General features: G+C 41.4%; 2 protein-coding genes across 2 annotated transcripts; one reads left to right on the forward strand and one right to left on the reverse strand.

The window, feature by feature from the left end:
* Positions 1–410: 410 nt before the first annotated feature.
* Positions 411–5,062, reverse strand: ykt6 (YKT6 v-SNARE homolog (S. cerevisiae)). The gene is made up of 8 exons (XM_086112566.1): positions 4,865–5,062; positions 4,414–4,556; positions 2,376–2,458; positions 2,037–2,137; positions 1,867–1,971; positions 1,702–1,767; positions 1,448–1,549; positions 411–1,324 (listed from the first exon to the last, which is right to left on the reverse strand). The coding sequence occupies exons 2-8, from the start codon at positions 4,515–4,517 to the stop codon at positions 1,289–1,291; spliced, it is 597 nt and encodes a 198-aa protein (XP_085968692.1). The 5' UTR covers positions 4,518–4,556; positions 4,865–5,062; the 3' UTR covers positions 411–1,288.
* A 1,742-nt stretch (positions 5,063–6,804) lies between these two features.
* gck (glucokinase (hexokinase 4)) lies at positions 6,805–15,753 on the forward strand. The gene is made up of 10 exons (XM_086112565.1): positions 6,805–7,027; positions 8,481–8,643; positions 8,731–8,885; positions 9,978–10,097; positions 10,173–10,268; positions 11,052–11,151; positions 11,243–11,426; positions 12,391–12,546; positions 12,853–13,086; positions 13,643–15,753. The coding sequence occupies exons 1-10, from the start codon at positions 7,019–7,021 to the stop codon at positions 13,788–13,790; spliced, it is 1,365 nt and encodes a 454-aa protein (XP_085968691.1). The 5' UTR covers positions 6,805–7,018; the 3' UTR covers positions 13,791–15,753.
* The last annotated feature ends 644 nt before the right edge of the window (positions 15,754–16,397 follow it).

A 16,397-nucleotide genomic window follows, 5' to 3' on the forward strand; every position in this document is an offset into this window, starting at 1 on the left:
AACGTTTTTTTTTTCAGGCTGCAGTCTCAACTTTACCAATATTAGGATACACATTATATATAAGTCGCAACTTTACCTATATTAAGATAACAATTATGTATCTGAAACCCTTTTTGAAAAATTAAAGCAATACGCGGACAGCGGGATGGTGTTTTGGTTTGCATGCCGACAGCTCAGTCACAGTTCGAGTATTATGTCAAACAAGGAGTGTACTAAGCCAAGTATAAAATAAAACTATTGCTTCTTTGACATCAGGCCATAGCCTCTTCAAATCAAAACCATCCTCGGGCATTGAGAAGAAATCACAAATCTTTTCTGGCGTATGTCAAAACATCTTTTTAGCATCAACCATTTCAGCTCTGTAATGACAAGCGCTACAGAATGACGATTGATAATACAGAGAAACCAAATTTTAACCCAGATAAGTATTTATTAAATCAAGAATCAACCCTGCACAGGCTTCATGTGGGGGAGTCACAGTACTCATAAGACAAGTGTACAAAGGCCAGTTTGCTGACCACTTATGAGCAACATTTCCGCTTTGTTGGTGAGACACCAGTCCGTGTAGGTATTGCACAAGAGTTTACACTGTAAAAGCCAGAAACAGTCACGCATTAATTCAGCCATACACATGTCGTGTATACACATACACACGGCGGAAAGCAAAGAAATCATCTAAAATACAACCAAAGGCATGTTTCCACCTTGACTGGATGAGAGCAGACAAATCAAATTCATTCTGAAGATTTAAAAAAAAAAAGGTGCAGCAGGGGAATGTTGGAGTGTCCCTCGGCCAAATTAATAAATCAATTTTTGTGTTTTAGGGCAATAATTCAATTTGGGCATATCGTCCTTATCATTAACCAACATTGTGATAGAGGGGGATACATGTTCACTCTGCGTTAACACCAGACAAACACAATCAGCCACAGCGGGAACGTCAGCAAGTTCAATGAACAAGATGAAGCTGATGAGTAGCAAATGCTTTTGTTTGCCATGTCACTGGAAAACAAAAAACAAAAAGCCACATTTAAGACATGACGCAATCCAGATGACGACACGTCATCAAAAGACAACGACACGCGGATTCGTCCTCCAGAATGTTCCTCGGACCCGAATCGCTCCTCCAGCCCCCATCGGTGAATATCGCGGTGGAAGCTAACCTTCCTCATGTGGCGTTGAGCTCGTGCGGCCGGCGCTCGATGGGGGATGTAGGATCGGGACGAGCAGGAAGGCAAACACAGATTAGACTGATAAGAGGCGTGTCCGTGGGGACGAGGCGGCGACATCACATGATCTCGCAGCAGGAGTTCTGTTTCCTCGCCTGTTGGAGGGGAAAATGGGGTTGGTGGAGATAAATGCAGTCATATTAGGTACCAAAGAACCAAAAGAGGTCATTAAATAGTGGCTTGTCTTGAAAAAGAAAAAAAAAAAGCCTGGCACTCACGGTCTTATAAAAGGCTTTGGACTGGGTCCCCAGGTGCTCTGACTTGGCCACGAGGTCGTCCAGTTTCTCTCCTCTCTCCAACAGACTTTCCATGGTCTTGTGCTACACACACCAGACCACACACACACAAAATTAGCACTGTACAAAGAAGCAACAATGAAAATTAAGTTAGTTCCAGACTTGATTGTTTTACAGGTATGGCCTGATCGTGTTTTTCAAAACAAATATTTGCTGTAAGGAGAGGTCTCCGCTACCAAAATGATCTTTGTGTCGTCCAGCTCCGCCTGCACTTTTGACATTGCATCTGCTTCCCTTGGATTCTGAAGCGGAACACAGGCAGTCATGTAAAAACTTTTCTTACGCGCACAAGTCGCTTTATCATTTTTTAATTTGGATCAGCTGATTGAGAGCCAACATACCTGATATTTGGCGAGGTGAATGTCTAGGGCTTTGTAGTTAACGGTGTCGGGGTTACCAGAGGGCCAGTCTATCCTGTCCACCTGTCTGGAAAACTCTTCTAGCACCTAAAACACACAATACCGTCACAACGAGTGTGCGTGGTAACCGGCATCGGCAATGGCGCGCTCACCTTGTCAAGCAGTGTGAAGCAGACTCTCTGTGGATATTCGGTGTCCGCTATGACCACCGCACCCAGGTTATCATTCCTCACGTACACATGACATAGGTACTCTGTGGTAGAACATTCGACTTGTAAAAACGCAATCCATCGATGCATTTCACACAGTGAGATCCACATTCGGATCACAGGTGAGCTGGACCCCGGACTGGTCGGCAGCCAATCACAGGGCGCAGGCAAACATTGAAACGAACACCGACTGACAAATGAGTCTTCAATGAACCTAATATGCATACGGGTGCCCAGAGGAAAATCCACATAAGAAGAGCGTGATCATGAAAACATTATTACCTTGTTCTTTGACAGAGGCACGAGTTCCAACTGTTGTCCGTTCAACAATCAAGGCACTGGTGAAGGACATGAACTCCTGGATGCTGAATAACCACCACACAATAAACGTTACGAGGTAGGGAAAAGAAACCAGCGCGGACTAATCTGGCGAAATTCACGGGAAATTTCTATGCTAAGCGCAGACATTTTGGAAATATTGAGGGTAATTTAATAGAAAGGTAACAAATTCAAACATTAAGCAGACATCCACACAAAATAATACAATGACTAATTGTACATTTCAACATATTTCTAAATAGAACTGATCACATTTGTTCCCATAACATTGGAACCCAATTATAGCATTAAGCGCAGTACACAAATGTAAAAAACGGGCTGATTTTAATTGTTCCATCATCCCTCTCCTTACAGAAAAGGTTTCCTTTTCTTGAACAATAATGTTGTAAAATGCGTGTGAAATAAGATTTAATAATTTTATAATAATATTTTACAATTTAATGATCATAAGTGTGAGCGTGTACGTAAAAGCGGACGTTTGTTAATGTTTGATTAAACGCAAAGACGAGTGTCCTTTCATGGAGGCCTGCAGAAATTGGAGAATATGATATGATTAATATTAACCCTCATATTCTGTTGAAAAAAAAAATCACATTGGTTATGTTGTGGGTCATTTTGACCCGCACTGTAAAAATCCACACAAAATAATCAAAAAACAGGTTACACCAGTAACAACTTTGTTTAAGATGATGTAAACATTCAGATAAGAGACAGACAACAGATTTTTAATTCCAAAAGTATATTTAAGAACTGTTTAGTTAAAGTTTTTCCATGTCAAGCTTCTTTTTTTCTTTTAACTTTTCTGAGATTTTCAGTGTTTTATCTACAAAGTATTGCACTGGCAGTTGTATGTGTGCTGTCAGATTGTCAAGTCCCCTTTTGGTTGAGTTGTAATCCAGGATCATTTGTGGCTTCATGTCTTCTCTTGTGCTCAGAGATGCATCTGTGTGCATTGTGCTCATTACAAGAACATTTTTGTTTTTCTTTGGGCAGTATGAAACAACTGCTGCTTTCTCAGTGAAAACAAATACTGAGGAATGCAGAGGTCTGCCCTGCATCTTCAGAATTTCACCGGGAATTTCCGTCTTATTTCTTCTGACTGTTGCCAACATAGTCAGCTTTCTCTCCTGAACTTCATCTCCAAGGCCGTAATATTGTAAAGAAGTTATGACTTTGCAGTCCTTCACTCATCCTCAGCACCACACGCATCATCTGAATCTTCTCAGATGCTCCTCCAGGTAGCTTTCCAGTATCCACTTGCATATTCCATGCAAAACTAGATATTGCATCACAGGCTGCCCACATTTTGATGCCATACATGCCAGAAAGATCCTCTATCTCTGAAATACCTTCCTCTGCATCACTATCCCAGTTCAAACTCTGTGATGAAGCTTATTCAGCTGTAAATTTTCTGTAGCTCATTTTTGGTATGTTGGTCAAAGAAATGACATGAGAAGAGTGACGAGTCAAATGAGAGAAAGTTCCTGCTCTACACATACCTGGCTGGGTATCTGGCAGTCACTGAGCAGTCAAAACAAAGTACTGTTCATCAATTAGACATGTTTCTTTTGGATCTGAAAAGCTGCTTGCCCACATTAAAGTGTCTGGGTCAAAATGACCCCCAACATCATATTTGTATTCAAACTGTGCACAGACATCCCACTACACATCAGAGTGTCCAGATTTTACACACCAGTTCATGACCCTAGATGAGGAAAAGTCACTAAATTTCATGAAGAAAAAGAAAGGATATCCAGTGCTTTGGTCACCGCAAAAACTGAAATGGGTCAAATTGACCCTTAACATAATATATGGGTTAATTAACCATAAGAAATTTAATAACCACATTAAAAAAATCACAGTTAAAAAAAACAGTGATATACGTGCACTTCCGCATGAGCACAATTAACCAGTGGGTTCCTCTTCGTGTGTGTGGGGTGTCACATTTTATGATGTGTGATGAGACTCAACTACAACGCACCTGGATTTCTGAAAGAAGCTGAAAGAGGAGAGTTCGTACGCCGCTTTCAAGAGGTTGGCTTTGGTAGCTCCTTTATAATGAACACTCAGGCTGAAGAGCTTCATGGTTCCTCGCAGCACACACGGTCCCACACGCCGGATAATCTAAAGTGGAACGGGGCGTGGGTCAGATGACAAGAATTATCCGCCTCGGAAATAATAGCAAACAAACTCAGCGTTGTTTGATAGCTAACGAGTGCAACTAGCCGCCCTGGTAGAAGTTCGAGTTTGTCAACACTGTACATTTAGTTTTTTATGTTTAGTTTAGATTTACATAATATACAGACATTAATTACAAGCCTCTTATCACACAATAGTGCGAATGAAGACCAAGATTCTTCGCCAAAGTAAAGCCGAGTGGTGGTTAGAAATAAATGCTAGCTTGTTTTCCTACGGCCTCTCGGCTAACTTACCCGGTTTAAAAAAAGATATCAGCGACGTCCCGCTTGGTTAAAACAAGAAATCGAATATACTATTATTTACACGACATATACATTGGCTGCCCGTTTTTAGGGTGGAAATCCGAAGCGTCGTAGTCTCAAATGTGATAGTTTGGAAGATGCTACTTTGCTTGTTGTGACCAATCACACGTCACAACCATCTTTGGGTCCCCCGGCATATTTGGATGTTGGAAACAAAAGGCTATTGCAATTATCGTTCCCCCTGGATCATGAACAACAATATAACTACGGTATGTTAATAATAAAAGCGAGAAGTAGAAAAATAATTATTTTTGATGTTATTGTTTTATCATTTCTATTATTCTCATCATTAGGCTATATGTATATGAAAATAATGTTTTCAAATCTTTTATTCTCATTCCTTTATTTACATAGTACTTTACTTTTACAAAAGTGCAAATCGTAATCAATAATGCAAAGAAGTTTTTCTTTGCATTATTGACAATACGTGCAAAAGAAAATTGTGTAAGTGAACACAAAAACTGTGTACAAATGTAAATAGAAATTTAAAATACAAATATAATGTCATACCACCACCCAAGTTCCTCAAAACTGTCTGGAAGTCATTCTTCACAGCCTCATGTAAAGTCTCCCACACCCAAGTTGTTTCCTCAGTGACCAACAACACTGAATTCCCTTTGGCCTGGCAGTACTCATCTGCTGCCTCAGAATCCCAATGACCCAAAATACCCGATATAAACCTTTCTTCATCTTGACAGCATCTCTCACTTCCGGTGTCCACCAACAGGTTCAGGGATTGCTGCCACCACAGTCACCAACCACGTCAAACCCGCAGCTTTGGTAGGCCGCCTCAACAATGGAGCCGCAGATGGTTAAGGTCCTCACCTTCAGCTGCTCCCCAGCTCACACTGCACTCCCAAGCCCTTTTGCCCCTTCCATGAGCGGTGAGCCCATGGGAAGGAGGACCTACATGTTCTCCTTGATCTGTGCCTGGCCAAATCACGTGGATGCATACCAGTCGCCAGGCCCTTGTCATTGAGCCCCACCAGATGTTGTCTGGACCCTCACCTAGGTCTTGTTGGCTCTGGGTGACACTATCATGCGGCAGAAAGCACCTCAACAATTTAGCTTCTAGGCTCATCGGGCACACAAAAACACCTTGAGCACGATAAGGTGCCAGCTGAAGGAGGAGGTGACCTCCTAATTCTTTTTCAAAATGGTAAATTGTCAAGAATTTATAGGGATTGTCTTTTTATGACAAATTTAATTAATAATGATGGAATGATTATTCACCTCCTCCAAAAAAATCATAATCATTCCTCTTTGTATGATGAGTCAGCCAAGTTATTACTTGTAAAATTGTGTGTCTGTCAACTTTTTTTTTCCCTCCAAAGCCTAGCAATTGATGTTTTCTCCGGTAGCTTTGCTCCATTTAACAATTTCCTGCTGGCCACTTACCTCAGCGGTGAGTGTTTTCGACGGCACACGTGTGCCTATAATTCGTTTCCAAGGCAACACTTGGATGATGGTTTTGGGTGCAAATGTTTGACAGGCCAGCTGGGAAGGCGGCAATCATCCTTCTTTTCCTAGAACTCAAGCTTGGCTTGCGTCGACAGCGTGGAAAAAAACTTGAAACGGCAGCTTGTTTGGTTTATTTCTTTTTATGTGTGTGCCAAAATGCACCTCTGGATTTAATGGATGGGATACAAATTCATTTTCAAAGTAGGAGAATTTTTCGGGACTCATCCTGTGTGGAAAAACTCTCAAATTGGAATAAGAGGGATGGAGATGAAGAGACTGCCAATTCTGTCATATGATATTTCTCAGAATGGAGGTGATGATCTTCCCACGTTGATTTAACACGAGGCATCAGTGGGGATAAATCCATTACTCGTTCATCCTGCTTTAAAGATCTCATGTGGGGTTTTTTTTGTTGTTGTTTTTTTAAAGAATACGCTAGTCATGTAATTGTGCTTTGACTTCCTGCTGTTCATAATGTAGTAAGTCCATTCCACCCCCTACACCCCCGCCACAAGCGCAACTTAATCTCAAGACAGGACAGTTCAAATTTAATAACAAGCATATGAAAATCTTTGGAGGGCAACTGAGAACCAATGATCGGCAGGACGTCCTCGTCATCATACAATGGATAAGGTAAATAAATTAAAGCATCTGTCTGTCTGTCCGTCCGTCCTAGTGAGCTATGTTATGTTATGTTATGTTATGTTATGTTATGTTACAACAAACATGTACGTGTCATTGTGTCAAGGTTGTGGGAAGCTTCACTAATCAGCACGGTAGAAGGTCATGCAGTAAGCCCGATAAGCACAGAAGGTCTTCCCTTGTTGCTTGCCATAGTTAACTTTACAGGTCAATAATCCTCTACTGTTGCTAATTTGAGATGCCTTTTTTTTGTTTTGCAAATAGTTGCGTAACCCCCCACTCCCTCCTTGTATATTGTGCAACCATGCTGCACGGAAAAAGTTGGTGCACAAATTGGAGAAGACAGAAAACAGAACACATGCAGTCTGACTGCATTCTTGAAAGTGACACAGACTTCTTTTGTTTGTGTCTTTTACTATTATAATAATTAGATTTTGAATGTATTTATTTGACAGCATTCACCAGCAGATCATTCATCAGAAGATATGAGGACAAACACGTTTCCAAAATAAAAATTTAATTTTGTGTTTACAGTGACATTAAGACGAGCATTTTGACTTTCTTCAATGGAGGCTCAAACTGTCGATAGTTGCAAAACAAATATTTCCACTTATATTTCATCATTTGTGTTGCCGGATTTTTTTTCAAGCGTCACATTGTCACTCTGTCACAGACAAAGTGAATCAAGATTTTTAAAAATATTTCAGAAAATGTAAATATATCTATTTAACAGAACACAGTTATCTCCCTGAGTGAATCATCTTGCTTACTTCAGGTCCATAACGTGCTCATTAAATACTAATGTTAGCCAAAACTGTCCTTCCTGTCATTGCTCACTCTCTGCATATCATAAGAGCTTGGCCAATGCGCATTTCGAACGGCTTAACATCTACTTCATACAATGAAAATGAGGATTTATGGAAAATAAGTGCAGTGAGGAAGTCTCAAAGACTCCAAATGGTTACATTGACTCAGTTGTGTTAAAATGAAAAAGTACATCTAGTACTTGTGAGTCGTGACGTTAAAGTTTAAGTTTAAATGTGCATATGTGTGTGTGTGTGTGTGTGTGTGTGTGTGTGTGTGTGTGTGTGTGTGTACGCAATAGATGGGGCGATTTGCGGAAGGCGTCGGCCTGTGATGTTTGCATTTAGGTTGAGCCGGCCCACTTTCTTTAGCATAAAAACATCCAATGCCACACTGGCATGCACACTTGACAGACTCTGCATATACACACACATACATGCACACACACACGGACACCGTGGACACTCACTACACTTTTAGAAACACATTTGCTGGTGAAGATGCCATGCGTGAGCTCATGCCTGGAGCAGATGGTCAAGTGGCCTCAGCTGTGTAGGCATGACTTCATGGTACTCGAGATCTTATGGCCGGCCTAATGTTGCCTTGTGAGGAATGGTTTTGATTTGCGGTTTGTCTGCAGGTTGATCAAATCCTGTCCGAGCTCATGCTGCAGAAGGATGAGCTGCAAGAGATCATGAAAAGGATGCGGTGTGAGATGGACAGAGGCTTGCGTTTAGAGACGCACGAGGTGGCCAGCGTCAAAATGCTGCCCACTTACGTTTGCTCCACCCCCGAGGGATCAGGTAAACTGCCGTCACATCATCATGTCTCTCACTCGTAACGTACTCGTCGCCTTTCTGTGTATTTACATGAAGTTTGCGTTTGGGCAGAGGTGGGTGACTTCCTGGCTCTGGACCTGGGGGGGACCAACTTCCGGGTGATGCTAGTCAAGGTGGGAGCCGACGAAGAGAGGAGCTGGAAGATCGAGACCAAGAACCAGATGTATTCCATTCCTGAAGATGCCATGACGGGAACTGCAGAGATGGTGAGACCCATGGGACTGTGAACGCTGCATCGGATAAAGAAAAGTTATTTTCCTGACTCGCTAGCTAGGTAGCTGTGGATTTTGAGTACGTTGGCATACCTTTATCCAAAGTTGGTTCCATTATTTTTGACCAAGCAGATTGGATTGAGGATTGGATTTTGGCAAGCTGAAGAGCTGTACTTGGTCTCAGTGAACTGAAATTGAAGTAAATTTCATGATATATTCTTCTCACACATGGGTTGTTGTGGGTATGTGGCTCACTGGGTAACACTGCTGACTTTGGCTAATGGGATTGGGATTCAAAACCCCGTCAAATTAGTCAAGAAGAGCATCCAGTGGTCAAAATTGGGTCAAGAAAGGCAACACAACCCACCCCAAAACGTGGGTTGTTGTTTTGGAATATTTAGCTTTAGCTTAATATATTTTCTCTCTGTAGCCTTGAGTGACTTGACAGCATATTAGCAAACTTGGATACTGCAAAGAGCCACCACGTATTTGCTCTCAAAAATGTGTTTTATCGGTTATTTGAATCAACTTTGTGGGTTAAATAAGTAAGCCTAAAAGTTGGGTTGAATAAGTGAATATTTTGGGGGGTTAAGTGAGTAACCAAAAATTGGGTTGGTTCCTTTTTGACCCAAATCGGGTTATTTTTGACTCAACTGTTTTTAGAATGCATCATGCGAGTGACTTGTCAAAGTAACCCCTGACAGGGGAAATTTGCTTCTTCTTCTGAACAAAACTTAAGAGCAAAAAATAGTATTCTTTTGTTATATTGATAACCTGGTAACAGATTTCTTGGTTAGCCTTCACTCATCAACAATTGTTTGAAAAGAGGCTTCAAGGCCATTTATTGCCACTCCTGCTAAGTTTGCTGTCAAACTAAACATAAAACAAAGTGACCTATACGCTGCATATTTAAAACCACCACATAATTTTGACTTTAAAGGGTGTTACATTAATAATAGGAAATGCCACAAACGGGCTAGCAAATAGCATCCGTGTCATGTAGCAGTATAAAATAGTCAACGAATATATCCCTGTGTTAATTGTTAATCATTTCTACACTTTCTATTGTTGTCCTCCTGTTTACAGTTGTTTGACTACATTGCAGAGTGCATGTCTAACTTCTTAGACCAGCACAACATCAAGCACAAGAAACTTCCTCTGGGTTTTACTTTCTCTTTCCCGGTGCGTCACGAGGATATCGACAAGGTAGCACCATTGACGTCACTTCTCGTCACCTACCGTTTGTATGGTACAGTCCCAGCCATGTTTGTGCTTGTGCAGGGAATCCTACTCAACTGGACCAAAGGTTTCAAGGCCTCTGGGGCAGAGGGGAACAATGTTGTGGGGTTGCTCAGAGACGCTATCAAGAGACGAGGGGTACGTTTGTGCACAAGGAAACACTTGGAACAATCAGAACCAAGGAAAAGCAAAATCGGGCATGCAAGAGTATTTTGTTGCTTATGTCATAATTTCTTTTTAACAGTCATTATTTTTGTGAAATGACAACTTTTTTTCCTTGTCATATGACAACTCAAAAAACATCAATCAGACTTCATGTTTGTATCTTATTTCCTCATATGGCTACTTTTTTGCCCCCAAGTAAAAAAAAAAGTTCACATATTGACAAATTTTTTTCTCATTGAATCACAACTCTGTAAAAAATAAATTAGTTATAATTAATAAAGAAAATAAAGCTTTATTTTCATTATACTATGGCTTTTAAAATCTGACCATATGGCATTTAATTTGTGGTAATGCTGCGATTGGCTGGCAGCCAGTTGAGGGTGCATCACGCCTGCTGCCCAAAGACAGCTGGGATAGGCTCCAGCACGCCCCGCGACGCTCTAAAGCGGTTCAGATAGTGCATAGGTGTCAAACTCAGGTCCTGACACACACCTGATTCAAATGATCAGATCATCAGCAAGCTCTGCGCAAGCCTGACATTGAACCCGTTCATTTGAATCAGGTGTGTTGCAACAGGGAGACTTGGAAAACATGCAGGCCAGCGGCCCTCCAGGACCTGAGTTTGACACCTATGAGATAGTGGATGGATGCATTTGTGGTTACACGACCGTAAAGATAACAAGTGCTATACAAACTGGATGGAAGGCTGCACCAAAAAAAAAAAAAAACACTGACTGCCACTGTGATGCCATTCAGGACATTGAGATGGACGTCGTTGCCATGGTGAATGACACAGTGGCCACCATGATTTCGTGCTACTACGAAGACCGCAGCTGTGAAGTGGGAATGATTGTTGGTATGAAATGATGACAACAAATGAGTCCGCCGAAACCTCTCTTCTCACATGGCTTAACACAAATGACCTCCTGTATATTTCCGTTTCTCAGGTACAGGTTGTAACGCTTGTTACATGGAGGAGATGAGCACGGTGGAGCTGGTGGAAGGCGAGGAGGGCCGCATGTGTGTTAACACAGAATGGGGGGCATTTGGAGATAACGGGGAGCTGGAGGACTTCAGGCTGGAGTACGACAGAGTGGTGGACGAGACCTCCATCAACCCTGGACAGCAGCTGTGAGTCGGACAATGTGTCAAACAGGCCAAATATGGATCACAGAAACACTTAAACCCAAAATTAGTTATCAACTAGCCACATTTTAAGTTCAAGTCCATTTGTACAGTCGGTACAGTCAGTCTATTGCTTGAGTTGGAAATGACAAAAGACTTTTAACCCTTTCATACACCCTATAACCTGATAACATGATAAGCTGTCCACTGTAGTAACGGTTATCCCTGTAAGGCAGGCATGTCTAGCTCCGGGCCTGGAGGGCCAATGTCCTGCCTATGTTCCATCTCTCTCGGTTGCAACACACCTGATTCAGATGATCAGTTCATCAGCCAGCTCTGAAGCAGCATTAGAACATTCCTGATTATTTGAATCAGGTGTGTTGCTCCTTATTATTTGAATCAGGTGTGTGAGCTGGAAAACAGGCTGGACAGCGGCCCTTGAAGACTGCTGTAAGGCTTCATTTTAATTTAGACATTGGACAGTAATAATATTGGCTCTCAGTCTCTGTTCTAATTCATCCCAAAGGTGTTCTATTGGGTTGAGGTCAGGACTCTGTGAAGGCCAGTCAAGTTCATCCGTGTCTTGATTGACCTTATTTTGTGTTGGAAGCATGGATGTGGTGGAGATCTGTGTTCCCTGGGTGCTCTTCTTTTGGGCATCAATTAACGCAATATGGTACTGCTCAGCCAACGCTCCCGGTGCTGGTTGCTCAGCTACGGGCTGCTCTTGCTGAAGGATGTTTATAGATGGCCGTGGGGCCTCATACGTCAGCGGCCGGCCTCTGGTTGAGGGTGTCGGATTAATGAGGTCGCCAAAGCGCCTGTCGGCCTAATGGCTGTTTACCTTTGATGCCGGACAGCCGCTGAAGCCAGCGTCACTCGGCCTTTTTTGAGCGTCTTGTGTTTGCTTGTGTCGGTTTCAAGCCCGACTAATTTTTGGGGGGTTTTTTTGGCCTGTGTTCCCTGGCAGCTTTGAGAAGCTGATCAGCGGCAAGTACATGGGCGAGCTGGTGAGGCTCGTCATGATGAAGCTGGTCAACGAGAACCTGCTGTTCAACGGCGAGGTCTCGGAGATGCTCAAGACGCGTGGCAGCTTTGAGACCAGACACGTCTCACAGGTGGAAAGGTGAGCATTAGGGTCAAAGGTGAGCTTCGTGAGAACGGCAGAATTTTAGCCCCCTTCCAAAAAAAGGTTGGAAGAGGTTCTGACCTCTTTCGCCTCCTTGCTTCACTGCACTTGGGTCCTTCAGCTTTTTGCCACAAAACTCTTCAACTGCGACCTACTTTAGGGTGAAAACGTTACCATCCATTCTTTCAATGTATGACTTTATTCTCAGAATTTTACCAGATTTTCTTGACAAAAAGGTGGATTTCATGCTCAAAATATGACCAAATTTCCCCCAATTATTTATTTATTTATGACCCTTTCCAGTGACTCGGGTGACAGGAAGCACATCTACAATATTTTGTCATCAATGGGTGTGCTACCGTCCGAGCTGGACTGCGACATCGTGGGTCTGGTCTGCGAGAGCGTCTCTACTCGCTCTGCCCACATGTGTGCCGCCGGCCTCGCTGGCGTCATCAACCTGATGAGGGAACGACGTGGCCTGGAGGCACTCAACATCACCGTGGGTGTGGATGGCTCCGTTTACAAGATGCACCCATGGTAAGAAATGGACGGAGAAGGCCAAAATACTCACGCTCTCTACTTATGTCAACTATACACATGTACAAAATTACTTGTGGCAAAATCCAGCCCTAAGTAACTGCCATGTCATTTTCAGTCAACAACAAATGACAAAATGGCCGCTCCTTCAGATGGATAAACCAGGTGGATTTTGTGACTTAATATTTACACACTGTAAATTTCCCCAGTGTGGGACAAATGAAGGATATCTTATCTTAATTCTTATTCTACAAATGAAATACTGCACAGAGTGCCTTTTTAGGCTAGTAGGGGCACATAAAACATATTGCAAAGAACATTTTTGACTTGACTTCCCCTTTAGGTAAAAGTACAGACTGAAATGTACTGTACAAACCAAAAATAATAACTTGTACTGTTAACTTGTGTTGAAACACTCAAGACTGGTCTTGGTCTCAAGACCACATTTTAATGGTCTTGGACCTGTCTCGGACTCGACTCCTTAGTAGCCGACACCATCAAAATATTTCTTTTTAATGAGGCTAAATGTGTTTGGTGTTTGTTTATTTGTTTGTAGCTTTCGTGACAGGTTCCACAAAATAGTCAGAGAGCTGACGCCACATTGTGAGATTACCTTCATCCAGTCGGAAGAAGGAAGCGGTCGAGGGGCGGCTCTCATTTCAGCGGTGGCCTGCAAGATGGCGGCCAGCATGCTGGCGCGGTGAAAGGTGGACCTGGCAAGACTGTTGAATTTGACTATTGACATCTCCAAAAAAAAATTGTATGCTGCATCCATAATTGTCTTTTGAGAGCAGAGGAAGACGGCAACAAGGAAAGTTCACTGGATTTCCGTCATAGTGAAATATCCGTTGATATATCTCAAGGCACGACGGTATACAGTGGTACCTCTACTTACGAAATTTATTGTTTCTGGAAGAAATTTCTTAGAAGAATTTGTAAGTAGAGACGCATTTTCCATGTAAAATGCCCTAATTCGTTCCAACCCCCCCCCCTCCCAAATTCAGACATATTTAAAAAAAAATGCATCAAAATATGTAACAAATACATGTTACAATTAGATTATTGCACAATAAATGACCGTTGTGCATAATGTAAAAAAAAAAACTAAGAATACAGTAAAGAACAAAAAATGATGACCAGGAAGATGCTCGGAAATAGCCAATGGCAGAGCAGATATAAGTTTGTTGCGTTCAGAAAACTCGCAGCTGCGAATAGCCAACCATACTGTATTTTTTTCCTTTCGTATCTTGAAATTTCTTTCGTAACGAGGCAATAATTTCCTGTCGAGGCGTTTCGTAACTTGAAAATTTAGTTTGAAGACGCGTTCGTAAGTAGAGGTACCACTGTATTTGTAAAACAATACACAATTAACTTGCTAACTCAATCATATTGCTATGTTCAGGACCAGCATATGCTAACATTTGCTAAAAGGCCTGGTTGTAGAAATAAAAGTGTGGCAGCTTGAACGACATGCATTTCTAGCGGCATAACATCTACTTAACACAATATAAATGAAGTTCAATGGAAAATCTCCACTTTTTTTGTGTAAAAAGGGCATGTCTGAAAGGCACCGTATCGTGATATTAACTCAGATTGTCCGGTAGTGACCACTACTATTTTTTTTTCTTCAGAGGAAATTAAGATGGCAGTTCATTTTTTTCCTACTGATTTATGGACTAGTGACTGGTTGATCTCTAAAAGTAAGCTTTGATATTATTATACATATGTTGTAGAAAACAATTTGACTGAATCAAACACGTTGCCTTGTGGAGTAATATTCATTTTCAGTCAATACTGCTTTCTGGAAAATGTAATTGACAGTCGCTGTCTGTGGAGTATTGGGTAATTTCCATTGGCATACAAGCATAATACCGGTTCATCTCAATAAGAATATTGTGCGGATTTCTTTTTCAGTAGTTCAGCTCAAAAAGTGAACCTCATATGTCAAGTCATCAAAAAAAAATCATGTAATATTTCACTTTGTTTATAAAGTGGAATTTTTCATGATTCTTTACAATTTTGATCACTGTAATTTACAGCTAACGAAAAGGCTTTAATCACCATGTTTCCAAATTATGAAATTAGAGACCATCAAAGTACAATGTACAAATTGGGAAGGAAACGACCTGAAAAGTAAAGTATTTGTACTTTGTACTTTGTACTGACTGAACCTGACAGAATCATGAGTTTTATTTATTTGAATTGAACTACTGAAATAAATGAACTCTTCTATGATATTCCAACGGAGTCATTCTCAAAGCTTTTTCACCAAGTGCAACCTAAAAAAAAATTTAAAAACTGAGCGCTCCAAGTACCACCATCATGACCAACATTAAAATACAGTAGTGTAGTATGTCTAAGTGTTCGTGAAAATCATATGATTGTGCATTTTTTTACCATTATGCACAGTTGAAAACATTAACACTGTGCCTAAATATAGTAAAATTGTACTAAAAGTGAACTACAACCGTACGACCATCAGTGGCCCTACTGCCACACTTTGAGAATCGCTGTGTAGTGCAGAGGACAGCATGCAGTCAATTATAGGTTGGAGCAATGATGGCAATAATGTAACAATACAGTTTGGGCTACCTTGGAAGAAAATGGTCTACAATGCATCAAGAAAATCTGTGTAAAGGTGAAAAATAAAAGTTCCATAAGTACACAGCGATTTGATGCTTTTGTATCAATCCCGCACCACAAATATGACCCACCACGATATCGCTATTTTTTTACATATCTGCCTCACAGATCTAGGGGTTTGTTTTTGAATCTCAAGTTTGCATGTTCTTTTTTTTTTTTTTTTTTACCGCATTCTTAAATTTCCACAGTAAAATTCTGAATTTAGGATAGAGTTCAGTTTTACTTTACTTCATTCTACATCTTGACCGTTTGAAGCCATTCCAGCTTTGAAATGTTCAACCCCTTTAGGACACTTAAGGAACATTTATTTCCTCCTTCCACATTTTTTGACCAATTGAACCCACTCAAAGTTCAAATTGTTCAGCTCATTTCACATCTACGACTACTACAACTACTGCAATTTCCACATTTCGCTTTCAAACTGTTGAGCTATTTCAGAACATCTTTGGAACTACTGCATTTCCTCCATCCATCCATCCATCCATTTACTTGGTAATTGATTTATCGTTATTTGAAGTCACAATCTGAGCCGAGCAAAATTATAGAACTGTCAAGCATCAAGGGTCACTCTCGTTGGCCCACCCTACTTGGCATATCTCCACTCCCCAGCCACGTGGAATCCTGCATCTCCTCTTATCAGCTCCCTTCTGCGACATGCGGACAGCAGT

The sequence above is a fragment of the Hippocampus guttulatus genome, chromosome 5 (genome assembly GCF_054856545.1).
Source record: "Hippocampus guttulatus isolate MCC_2025c chromosome 5, RoL_Hgut_1.0, whole genome shotgun sequence".
NCBI classification, from domain to species: domain Eukaryota; kingdom Metazoa; phylum Chordata; class Actinopteri; order Syngnathiformes; family Syngnathidae; genus Hippocampus; species Hippocampus guttulatus.